Source organism: Pyxicephalus adspersus, chromosome 6 (genome assembly GCF_032062135.1).
Source record: "Pyxicephalus adspersus chromosome 6, UCB_Pads_2.0, whole genome shotgun sequence".
Classification (NCBI taxonomy): domain Eukaryota; kingdom Metazoa; phylum Chordata; class Amphibia; order Anura; family Pyxicephalidae; genus Pyxicephalus; species Pyxicephalus adspersus.
This window is the reverse complement of record NC_092863.1, coordinates 96,419,240-96,432,330: the sequence shown is the minus strand read 5'-3', so window position 1 is coordinate 96,432,330 and position 13,091 is coordinate 96,419,240. Positions and strand designations below refer to the sequence as shown.

General features: G+C 37.8%; 1 protein-coding gene across 1 annotated transcript in view; it reads right to left on the bottom strand.

The window, feature by feature from the left end:
* Positions 1-13,091, bottom strand: part of PARP8 (poly(ADP-ribose) polymerase family member 8) — a 139,833-nt gene that overhangs the window by 62,754 nt on the left and 63,988 nt on the right. Inside the window, exons 3-4 of the mRNA XM_072416682.1 lie at positions 12,931-12,968; positions 10,749-10,835 (exon numbers count right to left, since the gene is read on the bottom strand). Of these exons, the coding sequence (XP_072272783.1) occupies positions 10,749-10,835; positions 12,931-12,968 (125 nt within the window). The remainder of the gene's footprint in view (positions 1-10,748; positions 10,836-12,930; positions 12,969-13,091) is intronic.

Below are 13,091 nucleotides of genomic sequence, written 5' to 3'. Positions count from 1 at the left end.
TTATTGTCATGTGCTTGAAATGTATGTAAAACTTAAATAAAAATTATCATATTTTGTCTTTTTTTTATAGTATTGCAATTTTTTTTGGTAGCTGTTCCATAAATGCTATACCTGTTGATCCTATTAATCATTTTTTTTGTTTCCTGCAACGAGGTGACAACTCTAACCACAGGCTGTTAATACCTTAATCAGCATCAGCATTCTACCATGCCTTGCTTATGCACAGTGTGCATGTAAGTTCCCATTGTCAGCTTGCCCCAAAATTGTTGATTGGCAATGGAAGCCAACAGAGACATCACATGCACAAATGTCCCTGCTGCTCCCCAAAACGTTAAAGGTTTTTTTTTATGATGATGATGGGATGATATTATTTCTCAAAACATATTGCATTCTACAAAAATTCACAATGCAAAATTTCATTATCTCAAAATATTTAGACACAAAATCACTTTTCTTTCTTTTGTCCCTCAATGTTTTTCTAGAAGCTATATCTTTCTACCATGCATACAAATCATAATATAATGAGTGTGTTGTTTTTTCTGTTTCTTATCTATTGCACCCGAAATGAAAAAATCATCCTTTAAATTTGATTCCTTTTTATAAATGATTTTTGGATTCAATGTTTAAGGTGGTCATCTTTCTAGACAGATTTATTTAAAGGTCTTGTAGTGTTCTTCTATTTTGTATTATCATTGCAAACTGCAACTATTCCTTTCTTATTACACTTCTCTCCTGCCTGATCATTTCTTCAGGCTTTTCTTCAACCATTCTGTATATATCTTTCCTTGAGGAAATTAGATTAACAATTAGAATCCAATGTGCCAGTACATTTTGTTCTCGTTGTAATCTTTTGCCCTTCTGGTATCCCTGATGTCCAGACTTGAAAATATCCACTTCTTTTTGGTACACAATATGTTTCTGTTTGGTTTCTTTAAAGATGAATCCAGACAAACAGCTAAATAAGCTTAAGACATACATATAGGACATATAAGTATTTTATAAAACATGACAAAGGAATTGCATTTCTGTCTTTCCAGTCTTATGAATAAGGCGAGGCTGCAGTGCATTATCGTCTCCTCATGTCAGGAAACCACTGCCCCTGGGAAGACGCTACATGCAGCTTCTAAAGCAGTTATCGGGTTGGACTTATTTAAAGTAGACCTATCACCAAAAATGTTACTTTACATAAAAGAGCGGATACCTCTTTTATATCAGTAAAAAAAAGTTTTATTTTTTTTACCAGCCCCCCCCCCGCCAAAAAAAATCAATTAACAAAGGGGGAAGTCCCTCCTGTCTTTTCTGCCACGGCATTAATAAGACTGAATGGGAGTGCAATATTCTAGAAGGCTTTGGGCTACTCCTTTTGCCCATGCCCACGCCGATTTTACACATGCACAGTGATGAGATCAGGTGATGAGAAGAAAGAAGAAGGAAGTAGAGAAGAAAGAAGAAGGAAGTAGATGGTGCTGCCTGGCACTTCTTCCATGCCAGAACAAAGGGAGATTCAAGGGAGGCGTGGAACCCAATTGAGGCCATGTATGAAGGACTCTGTAGAAGTGAAGGTAATTATTATTTTTCATACAGTTCTGCTTTAAAGACAGGAACACATGCCCCACAAGGCGTGCCTGCTTCAATGCAGTGACTTCAGCCCCCAGTGTGTTCACAGATACCCCGGACCGGATGCAGGACTCGTTCTCCAGGACTTTGCAGCTTCCTGTGGGGTGGACTATGTGGATTTAGCAGAGTGTGCATAAATAAGAAGACTTCAGTAAGGAGAGGGTTAATGTAAAGGTTAAATGTAAGAACGGTTATTAAATAAACTGGGTATCTGAGTATAGTCTGATCCAACTTTGATGTTCGCTGTTCCAGCTGTGATAAGTTCCTTAATATTTTTAATTAGTAGTAGTAAATAATTAGAAAATAATACATTTCTACACTTCTGCCGCAGTAGTAAGGGGACATTCCCTCTTCTCTGTATGCATTGCAAAGGAGAGGGATTTTCTTTCAGGGCCTTCCTGGTGGGGGCAGAGCCATGAACGTGGGATTCGAGAGAGAGTCCGGCCTAGTGTGCCCTCTTGACCTCCTAAAATGGCCTAGTGGCCACAAAAATTTGCTGACCCCTGCATTAAACATTCACCAGGATGAGTGGTTCCTAAAGTTTGTACAACATTTAAATCTGCTAGTGGTTAGGAGGTGAAAAGGAGGACAATCCATGTTCCAAGGCTTCAGAAAACAGTGCAAATGGGCATTGCTTTTATTAAAATTAAAACACAAGGATTCATATTTGGTAATTGGGTCACCTTTAAAGCAGCATGGTACAAGTTGATATTCCCCTTTGAATAGAATAGATAGAAGGCTATTTATCTCTATAGCCTACCCATTTACAAAGGCAGAGAGTGGCATGAGTTATGTGCATTTCAAGGTATTCTGGTGACATCAGAGAGGAATATGAAAGCTTTTTGTGCTTCCCTTGTGACAGCGTACAGAATATAATAAATTGCAGGATTACTTCAACCCAGTGGAGCAAGTAAAAAAAAGAAAAAAAAAATACCACCACTTTGGCTGTTTTTTCATTGTGATTGATAACAGAAAATTTAAGCCTAATGCTGCTTTAAGGACAGACTGATAGCAAGACCTTCATCTGTAATGAACTGTTCTCACGAAATATAACACGCTTGATGGATGCCAAGTGAACAATAACTGGCTAAATGCCACTTTTGTAATTAAAGTGTCCCTGTCACTCTCTGAATACAACTTGTGCCTTTTCAAGATAGGGACATTGTTAGTGTATCTGGATGAAGATATAAACTCCTAACCTAGTTAAGAAAAACTACCATATATTACAGTGTTCGCCCCATTTGGGAAGACGCTTTAGGTGGGTGGCAGCCCTTCTACAGTGACCCAACTTTTCAGTAACCACTCAAAAAAAGGGGGCTAGGGAGAACACTGTATTATCAGTGAGTAGTAAGAGATAGGTGTAATATTTGGGCAAAGAACAAAACGTTTTACTATTTAGATAAAGTGGTCTTAGGTTACATTGGTGGGCATTTATCACTTGATGAATGACCTGATAAAGTGATGAATAGTTCCATGGCCTGGTTTCCACAAAACTGTTCCTCTTTGATAATTTGATAATCACAAGTTCCCTGTAACAACTATTTCCAGTTTTTCTTTAAACACTATTGTAACAATTTTTCCATTGTCTAGACTGACACCTTCCTGCCATCATCATCCTCCCTTTTTCATAATTCAACTATCTCCCTATAGACTTAGATGGAGCCTTACACTTTCCGTAAGGGTACAGCACTATTCATTATGCATAGTCGATGCCAGCATTGGACCAGAAAGGACTGGAACCCTTTGGCCTGGGAGAACAATGAAGCCACGGAGAGACTTTCTTTTATCCCTCTCAAAGGACAGATGTTTGTGGTCCAACAAAACTGTACCACTGTGCCATGGTAAAAAGTACATTTTCCAGGATGAACTTCCTTTGGGGCCCTCAGAATTTGGCCAGGTCACCCCAGAAGGTTTTTGTGGGTCTTGTTGGATTTTAGGTAGGTATATATTGCCCATCATTTTACATTGACTGAAAGTTAAAGTTGGGGGGAGTAAAACTGGGGACCACCAGCCCAACATATGTTCTTAGAACTTTCTTGATAGGAAATTTATTACTTCAAACTTTTCCCTAACCACTCTGATCCCCATACTTGTACCTTTTAGTGTCAGAGAAAGCGGAAGCTATTGGGGTCAGCATAGCAATCAGACGATCTCAGAGGTCACCAGTGGCAGTCACCATATATCTCCCATGACAGCTTTACTAATGATTTCTAAAGGAACATATAAGAATAAACAGCCTTGACTGTTACAATGAAAAAGCCTCTTATATTACAAAGACAACCTTTATAACATCTAAAACATTTTTGTTTATGGAAACAGAACTAACCGAACTCTGCATACTTCTTTTGAACATTAAGATAATTACCTTCTGGGATTATTATAGTAGCTATTATTTTACTACAAAGCTGAAGGAGAAATAGAGAAGGGAGTAAACTATAATTACAATAGCAATATTCAAAAAATAAAAAGAACAGAAAAAGTACTGAAGTTTTATGTCCACATTATTTGAGCAATTTTATTTATCAAGAGAGTACAAAGATCATATTTGAAAAAATAGCGTTTTTTGGTAGAAACAAAAAGTTGTTTAACTCATCTGCCAAAAACTTCAGTTTGTTAACAAGCATATTCTTGTATACCGCCTATGGCATATGTTGATCCAGAACCCCCAGCCTAACATATCTTGGGACTCAAGGAAAATATGTCCCCTGCTCCCCATACAAGTTCTACTTGCAGAATTGCATGTGCAGTGCAGTATACGCTCTCGGCATCTGTAAGATAGTGAAAGTAGGAGCTGGGTGTTTGGACAATGTAACTTCAGGAGAGATGTACAGATGCACAATCTGTGGCCACCAAATGCCCAAAAGCAGAAGATGACAAGTCCCAAAAAAGAAGGAATGCTTGGCATTGGTGGTAACAGAGTGGCTGCAAGAATTACACACCTGCATATTTCCCCCCGTTTTGCAAATTTGATGTCCTTCCCTGTTAAAATGAATCCTTACATTAAACCAGTTTTCCATAGTACCATCAGAATTTCAAGTCCAAAGACTTTTTCAAGTAGTCTGTTCTCAGTGATCTTGTTTTTAACTAGACCAGTGTTTCTCAACTGAGGTTCCTTAGGAGGTTGCTAAAGGTTCCATGAGCAATTAGTAATTTGTGCCTCCCAGGTCAGTTTAGGTGACACCAATAATCTTTTTGACTATCTGTAAGGATGACATTCTTCCCAATGCCCATGAAAGAGGAATTCTTCCAAATGACCACCATGCCAATATACTGTGAGCTGTGGATAACGTAAATATAGAAGGGATTTACTGAAAGTTATTTCAAGGGTTCCCCCACGTTAAAAAGGCAAAGAAAGAGTGATCTAGGCATTTATGTTTTAAAGATTTTGCATCTTGTTATTTAACAATGAAAGTTTCTGACTTGTCCATCTCTGCTGTATTCTATGCATTGCTTCTATATGTGATCTTGACAGAAATGATTTATATGTTTTGTGTAACACAAATTTGCAAACATATACACATTTTATCGCTGAACCTTGAGCCGTGAATATGATACATTGCTTATGGTCAGTTTTATGTGTGTATCTGAATGTACTTAATGTATATTTTGCATAGCATAAAAATAAATGGCTCGTGTAAAGAAGTATAAAACTTTGTGCTGTGATCAGGCCTTGTAAATTGTGAACACTGATAACAGATCTTTAAACTTCAGACACATTAAACTGATATATGCACTCAAGGTATGTGTGTAAAAGTAATGTGTGGATGAAAATCTGGCTTCCATAAAGTGTGCTCAAATAGCCACTTGCAGGGGAGTGTTGTTACCATAACCAAAATCAAGGACCTTCATTGCAGTATCATCAGATAATTTTTTATTTAAAACCGCAGATTTAAGCAGTATTTGAAGCAATCTTTTAAACACATTAATATTTTTTTTATTTCAGCATGCATATACAGCACATTAACCTAATGTCTTTTTTGTAGAAATAAATCAATTTAGTAATTGAGAAGAACTGGGAGTTTCTATTGAATACAGCAGTAAACCTGCAAAGCAAAGACAGGTTCCCTTTACAGGTCTGCTAGGTTATGGGTCAGCTTTCCTTGGCACATTTGGGAATCATAATGTAGGTTATTGGCTTGCACTTTGGTGTAAAAATTGGGAACTCTCTGTTGGTATTTGGCCACTGCCAAGGAAATAGTAGTGCTTAGTGTTATAAAAGAATCTCAGACCTAGTTGAAATGCAAGGGGGCAGCTATTGATGGAATGCACTATTCACTACAACAAGGCTACTTAAGCTTTAGAAACTCAATCAGGTATGTTCCATACCATCCCCGAAGAACTGGTCATGTTTGCTTATGGAACATGTAAGACCTGAACTCCTTAGAGCACTTCATAGGAACACTCTTGGGCCTAGGAACAGTTTTTAAGGTCAACCACTGTGTTTGAAAAACCCTTTTTTGTATCGTCAAGTGCCACCAATCAAGTCAATAGAAGCGGCTGACCTCCCAAGGGCACCCAGATGCAATTGCTTGAGAACGCATGCAAAAAAAGATTTCCTAAGCACTCCTATACAGGTAAATGGGAGCATTTGGAAAGTACGAACATAAAACCTTAAAGAAAGTTTAATCCCTAAAGACCTGTAACATGCGAGGAAAGGAGCATAGGGAAAAGGCCGACATGAATGGGCAGACAAGGAGCAGACAGCATAGGGTTAGGTTTTTGGTCAGAAGCGAGCCCAGGGCGGGGAGGGGGTAAAGAGAAAGAGGCATGGGAGGGGGGGGGGAAGGTGTAAAGGTCAGGAAGAAGAAGTAAGGGTCTTTTCAGGGAGAGACAGCTTACAGGGAAGTTTTTCCCACCCACCCTCCTTTTTGTTTTTGTTAGTAGTGTTAGGTGGCAGTGTGGGGAGTTGGTCATTAGTGTGGACGGTTGAGGTCTAGAGGGTACTGTGCTAGTTGGTAATAATTATAGTTTTAGGGACCCATCTATGGTATGGAGTCCCTGGTTTGGTTAATGGTTGGTAAATTGTTTTGGGGGGTCTTCACAGGAATAGTATATATGTGTTCCCGAGCTGGGAGTATGGGCGGCTGGGAGCAATTGTCTTTTTAAGGTGCAGATCTCAAAAAGGTAATATGGTGGCCTTCGAGGACCAGCAACCTGTAAGCAAATAATTCAGGGAAATCAGCATTGTTATGGTATGGTTATTGTTTAATTGGTATTTAATGTTCTAATTATTATGTGTATATCAATTTGTTGATATTTGATTGTATTTATGTTATGATTTTATTGGTTATATATTTGCATTATTTATTTTTTTATATTGTTATTTATAATGGTATTTTGATAATAAAGTTAATTAGTTAGTATTTTGTTAAAAAAAGGCCTATGGGCCATTTTGCCAACATATGGTGTGGTCTTTATTTTGAGTGGAGGTTAAGAATTAAAGTTGTAGATTGGGGTATTAAATGGGGGGGGGGGGTTATGGGGTTTTATAGGTGGGGAGGGAATGCAAGTCTGCATAACTATGTTTTGCCACAGTCAAGAAATTTAGTTGTAGCAAGTTATTTGATTTACTTTACAGTTAGTGATATTTTCCCTAAAACACTACCCACACAAAGCAAAACTTTGCAAACGTTTTATTGTACCATTAGTAATTCCTTCAATTATACCATCTGAGTGTTATGCACTTCTAATGAAAAGACGGGGTTTAATGAAATAGGGTGAGGATCAGACATTGCAGATTTGTATACCAGCATCATTACCTGGTACCAGTAATAGATATAAATATATAATTGCTGTAATAATAGTAAATATATACCATGATAATAAATGTGGTACAACCTTTCATTCATGTCTGCATGTCAGGCCCTCTGTACTCCAGGCTCCAAGCCCCATCACTTTCATTTACCAGATTACATTATTTACCCTCTAAAAAAAAGCAAAATTACTTGAAACATCTAACAGCCTAAAAAATATGCATTCCATTTGTTCCATTGCAGTATAGTTGTAGAGAATGTTTGTTTGTCTTTTTTATAAGTCATTTGATTGTCACATCTGGTTAGCAGCTTTTTATATGACTTTTCATTGTTCCTACTGTCTCACTGCCAAGTTTGTATTCAAACCAAGGTACCTAATTCTGTTTTATTAGGTACTGAATATAAAAAAAGATTACACAGTAACTTAGAAGAGAGGCTTACTGTGTTTATATTGTATGTATATAGGATACAGTTTGCAGGCTATAGGTATATCAGGACAATGTGAAACAATAGAAATGTAAAAAGAACATTTAAGGTAGGCCACATAGGATGGGGCTCTGATAAGGTGCCACAACAAATCCAGAGTTTTCTTTTATTATTAGGTGAATGTATTCATAAATCTACTGACACATTTCATCCATCCTAAAACAATGGCAAATTAACAGATTAAAGTCCCACTGGTTCATTAAGGGACACAGTGGAGATGTTTGGATTTTGACTGTTGGCAAACCCTCCATCTGTTCAGCATCTGATTTAATTAAAGCATGATGAAACTAATAAATACCCGGCTATATGAAACAACTGGGGGAAAGGGGTTGGAGCGATGTGTCATTCGGTGAATGCAATGAAAAGGATTAATGGGTACAAAAAATCCTGAGTACTAAAAAATTCGATTTTCTATCTCATTCATCTGTCACTACATGTTCGCAGAGACCACAAAACTTTTTGTACATACTCTTATTATCACTCTATCTCGTCTGGACTACTGTAACAGCCTCTTCTCTGGTATTCCACTAATCCGACTCTCAATCTATTATGAATGCTGCAGCCAGACTCATCCATCCTTCCCACCGCTCCTCTTCTTCTGCCTCTCTTTGTAGTTCTCCTCAATGGCTTCCATTTCACCTCAGAATCAAATTCAATCAAATTGCCTTTAAATCCCTCCACAGTTATTGTCCCACTCACCTTTCTGACCTGGTAGAAAAATACCCCCCTAGCTGCTCTCTTCATTCCTCCAATGACCTACTAAAGGCTTCCTCTCTCATAACCTCATCACACGCACGGCTCCAAGACATTTCTAGAGCTACCCCGACTCCCTGGAATGGTCTTCCACATCCTGTTTGGCTTCCTCCTTTTTCTGTTTATTTAAAAGAGCTCTCAAAACCCAATGCTTTTACCTCACCTACCCATCTTCTTCTGTCCCTTAAACCGTCTCTACTCACCCACCATTCCATATCTTCCCTATTGTGTGGTACTTCCCCCACCTCCTAGATTGTAAGCTCTTCTGGGCAGGGTCCTCCCCTCCTCACTGTGTCGCTATCTGTATCTGTCTGTCATTTAAAAAACCTATTTAATGTACAGCACTGCATGATATGTTAACGCTATATAAATCCTGTTTAATAATAATAATAATAATAATAATTCATTAAAACAACACAGGGGTACATTTAAAGATCCCTATTACTGGGAATTTCCAGAGCAGTGTCTACTGCAGGGGTGGAACACAACACTAAACTGCTGCCTGAAAAACTTGCACCTGCGGACGCAACAAACTATAAAAGTAAGTTGCCTCTAGTAGATGGGGGTTTGGATACCAGCAGGGGTTGGTCCTGGGCTGAGCTTTTTGTTTTTGTGTTTAGTATCTAACTCCTGCATGTGGCAAGATAACCTAATGGTAAAGATCTGTTGCATCTTCTAATGATCTGAACATTGCTTTCCCCTTTGCTTTGTTGGTCTGTATCATATAAGATTAAAAGGGGAGAGAGGCAATGTAATAGATCCCTAGCAGTTTGTCAAGAATATTTAAAGTTGGACTCCAGGAAGTAAAACAAAAATTAAACTTTCAGTAAGGCTACACGCTATTGCAAAGTTTGCATGCTCATTTAGATCTGGGGGTAACATAGTCTTACTTAAATTCCTATGCTTGTGCTTCTTATGTAAGCCTAATATAACAGTGTAGGAGTAGCTGTACTGCAATGGTATTTTCTATTGTTTATTTTCTGACTTCTAAAGCCAATAGGGAAAAAAATAGAAAAAAACTGTCAGGTCTTTTGTTGTGTGTATTCCTGTTTGAGTGATATCTCCTCACTTCTCTTGGTGACCAAACAGAAAACAAAGGAAACAAGCAACCAGCAAAAAATTGCGAGTTCTAACCTTACCCCATACCCCTATTCTTATCGGCAAACATGATTTTGTTGTTGTTCATGCCCCTGATGGAGATATTACCGTAAATTTTGATAACACAAACAGTGAAGGAAGATCCCCTGAGATGCTCTTTTAGCATGTCAATGGGCTTGACGTTTGACACCAAGGCATCCCTATTTTGTGTTTCTTACTTTATTTTTCTTTGCTCAATTTTTAAATCATAAAGTTAGATAATTTAATTGTGGGTTTTTGGTACCATGTTACAATGCAATTGTAATGTTCTAATATATAGTGTAATATTGTATCCAGCAAAACTAGCACTGGATCATATCACAATAATGAAGTGAGGTTATAGGTATGGTGAAAAATGTCCCCAGGGTGCAATTCTGAGGGACCGATCACCAAGCCTAGGTGGCAGATGCCATGTCATTAATATTATTATTATCCATCTATCAACCAACATATTGCGCAGCGTCCATAGTCATGTCACTAGCTTTCCCTCAAAGGAGCTCACGATCTAATTTCCCTACAATAGTCTTATGTCTTTAATGCAGTCTAAGGTCAATTTTCTGGGGAAACTAATTAACCTAACTGTATGTTATTGGAATGTGGGAGGAAACCCACGCAAACACAGGGAAAACCTACAAACTCCATGCAGATAGTGTCCTGGCCAAGATTCAAAACTGGGACCCAGAGCTGCAAAGGCCAGAGTGCTAACCACTGAGCCACCATGCTGCCCAAACCAGTCAATTCACCTGACTAAGCCCTGATACCAGATGAAAAGAAAGATGGATAAGGAGACATGGCTGGTAAACATACATAAATGAAGCAGGGGTGGAGAACCGGAGCCATTAGTGCTATTCAAACATCAATCTATTTTATATCATTGTCAGCAACTTGGAAAATACAATATATTTTTATACCAATCTACCTTTGTGGTCTGTAAAGTTTACAGTGTAAAACAATGCAAATAGACAGCAAAGCATGACATTCATACAAATACTGATGTGTTACCTGTAATCCTGTGGAAGATGATAGGGATGGGTTCTGTTGTAACTAACACATCTTCATCATTTTCTGAGCTTGACACATATGTGTTATCTGCAGCAATAAAAAAATTTACATTTATCTATAAAAAAACAAAGGTATAAAAAAACTCAACAAATTTGTTACTTTGAAGGAATTCTACAGGCATGAGCAAGAATCAGACACTTGCTAAAGATTTCTGCATAAATCAATAGAGCAGAATCCCTATATAGGTAAACCTGTCATCAAGATTCACGGAGGAAGACATTGCTTACATCCTTCTGAAAATTCTAGTTACGTGACTGAGCCTGTGGTCCAGTAATTCCTGAGATCAGGAATGTCGGGGAAATGTCAGAAACCCATATTTAAATACTTGTTCCAGGTCATCGACTCCAAGTTTTGAAGTTGTTGGAACAGAATGTCAATCACAATGCTAGATTGTTTTTGAAGGAAAAAGGAGCTATGGATAATTTAAGCATGTGTCAGGGAAACATAAAAAAAAATAAAAATAAAAGAATTATATATATATTTATAAAAAAAAAAATTAGGAAATGAAACATATGTATTACATCAATGCACTGCATGCACACTTTCCAATATTTTATTCCTTTAAACACCCTGCAAGTACAGAAATATACATGTTGGTCTAATAGAAATGTGCCCAGCTTCTAAATCGTGTTGTAGGCTGACAACACACAGCCTTTTGTCAGCCCTGAGCAGCTTTTTTTCGATTTTCACAACATAAGGACTAATCATTCTGCAACCCAGGATGGCAACTAGGAAGGCTGGGGGATCACAGGCCAGGAACATTGGCCACACACATATATCAGACCAAAAGGAAACACGCAATATCCCGTCATGTTACTCTTTTGACAGGTTTACCTAACTTTTCTAGAAGCCAAGGCTATTTTTTTGGATAAAGTTGGGACGGGTTGGAAATTTTGCAAGTAATAAAATGGTAAAATAACAACCAATTTGATTATCTGACAAGAGTAACAAGATATCCCATCAAAACATGGTCACCCCAATATAACAACATACAACTAACTTTCTACATAATCTATGCTAAAAAAAAGCCAGACAATAGTCCTTAAACGTTGTAACACGTTTCATGGCTAAAAGGCTGCATTCCTCATCATGTCAGAAGCTTAGACTCCTGAAGCTTACTTGGCCATCTATTACCTTAAAGAAAGACGTATTTTATGTTTAGACACTGTGCACCTCAATGCCCACCCTTAACTTTCTGGAGACACACATCTCAGATTTAGACTCCTACCTGCCCACCCACCACCTTCAGTAGATTTACCACCTTCATGTAGCAACTGTCTATCTGGCCATTTCCTTCAGTAGTTACACTTCTTCAACTTTAAGTACTTCCCTTCTTACCCACTACCTTCAAGGTAGATGCCTCCTGAGTTCAGATTCTAAGCCTCACCATGCCTACGCACTACTTTCTTTTTTTTTCCAAAATACTCCCTACTTTTATGGGAAGTGCCTCTTTAAGCATCCTCCTGCCTGCCCACTATGTACAAGGTAGACACCACTTAGGTAAGAACAAATGCAGCCTACAGAGAGTAGTATTTTAGTGGGCCATTTATCAAGTGGTGAAAAGGCTGTTTGATTGAGGCTCAAAGATTGTCATGTCTCACACTAATTTTTGTGCTTTAAAGGTTAGTATTCAAAGCTGTGATCTTCCTATTTACCAAGTAGCAAGCTGCATGATCACAATTTATTGCTATATACTATTTGCCACTTTGAAAGTGGAGAATGCCAAAAATCTGCAATAGAGATCAGGTTTGTCTTTGAATTGTAATGTATGGCGCTCCCTACTTTCAGCGCCAGTTTTTTGGCACTTTTTAAAAGTGGTAAGAAGTTTCTGATAGAGTATCTGATTGCCATTTCAGGGTATTATTGGTACCTTAGTACTTCTAGAAGGGGAACAAATCCTATTATCACTTTGATAAATCAGCCAATACATTAAAGCAGTGAACAGGTTTATAAAAGTGTAGAACCTACAATATTAGTAACCCCTTTACCATCTACTATCCTCATGAACTGTAGGTCTAAAATGCATCTCGCCTTAAGGTGTAATGATACTAGAAGTTTGACATTCCTGATGTAAATGATTGAACATTTAAACCATCATAATTAAAAAAAATTGATACTGTACCTGGGTAATCCTCAGAGACATGTACCGAATATGCAACACTGTAAAACAAAAGAACAAAACCAGTCTATTACAATATAACACATACTGTATATATATAATGCACATGTATATATATATATATATATATATATATATATAATGCACATGTATATATATATATA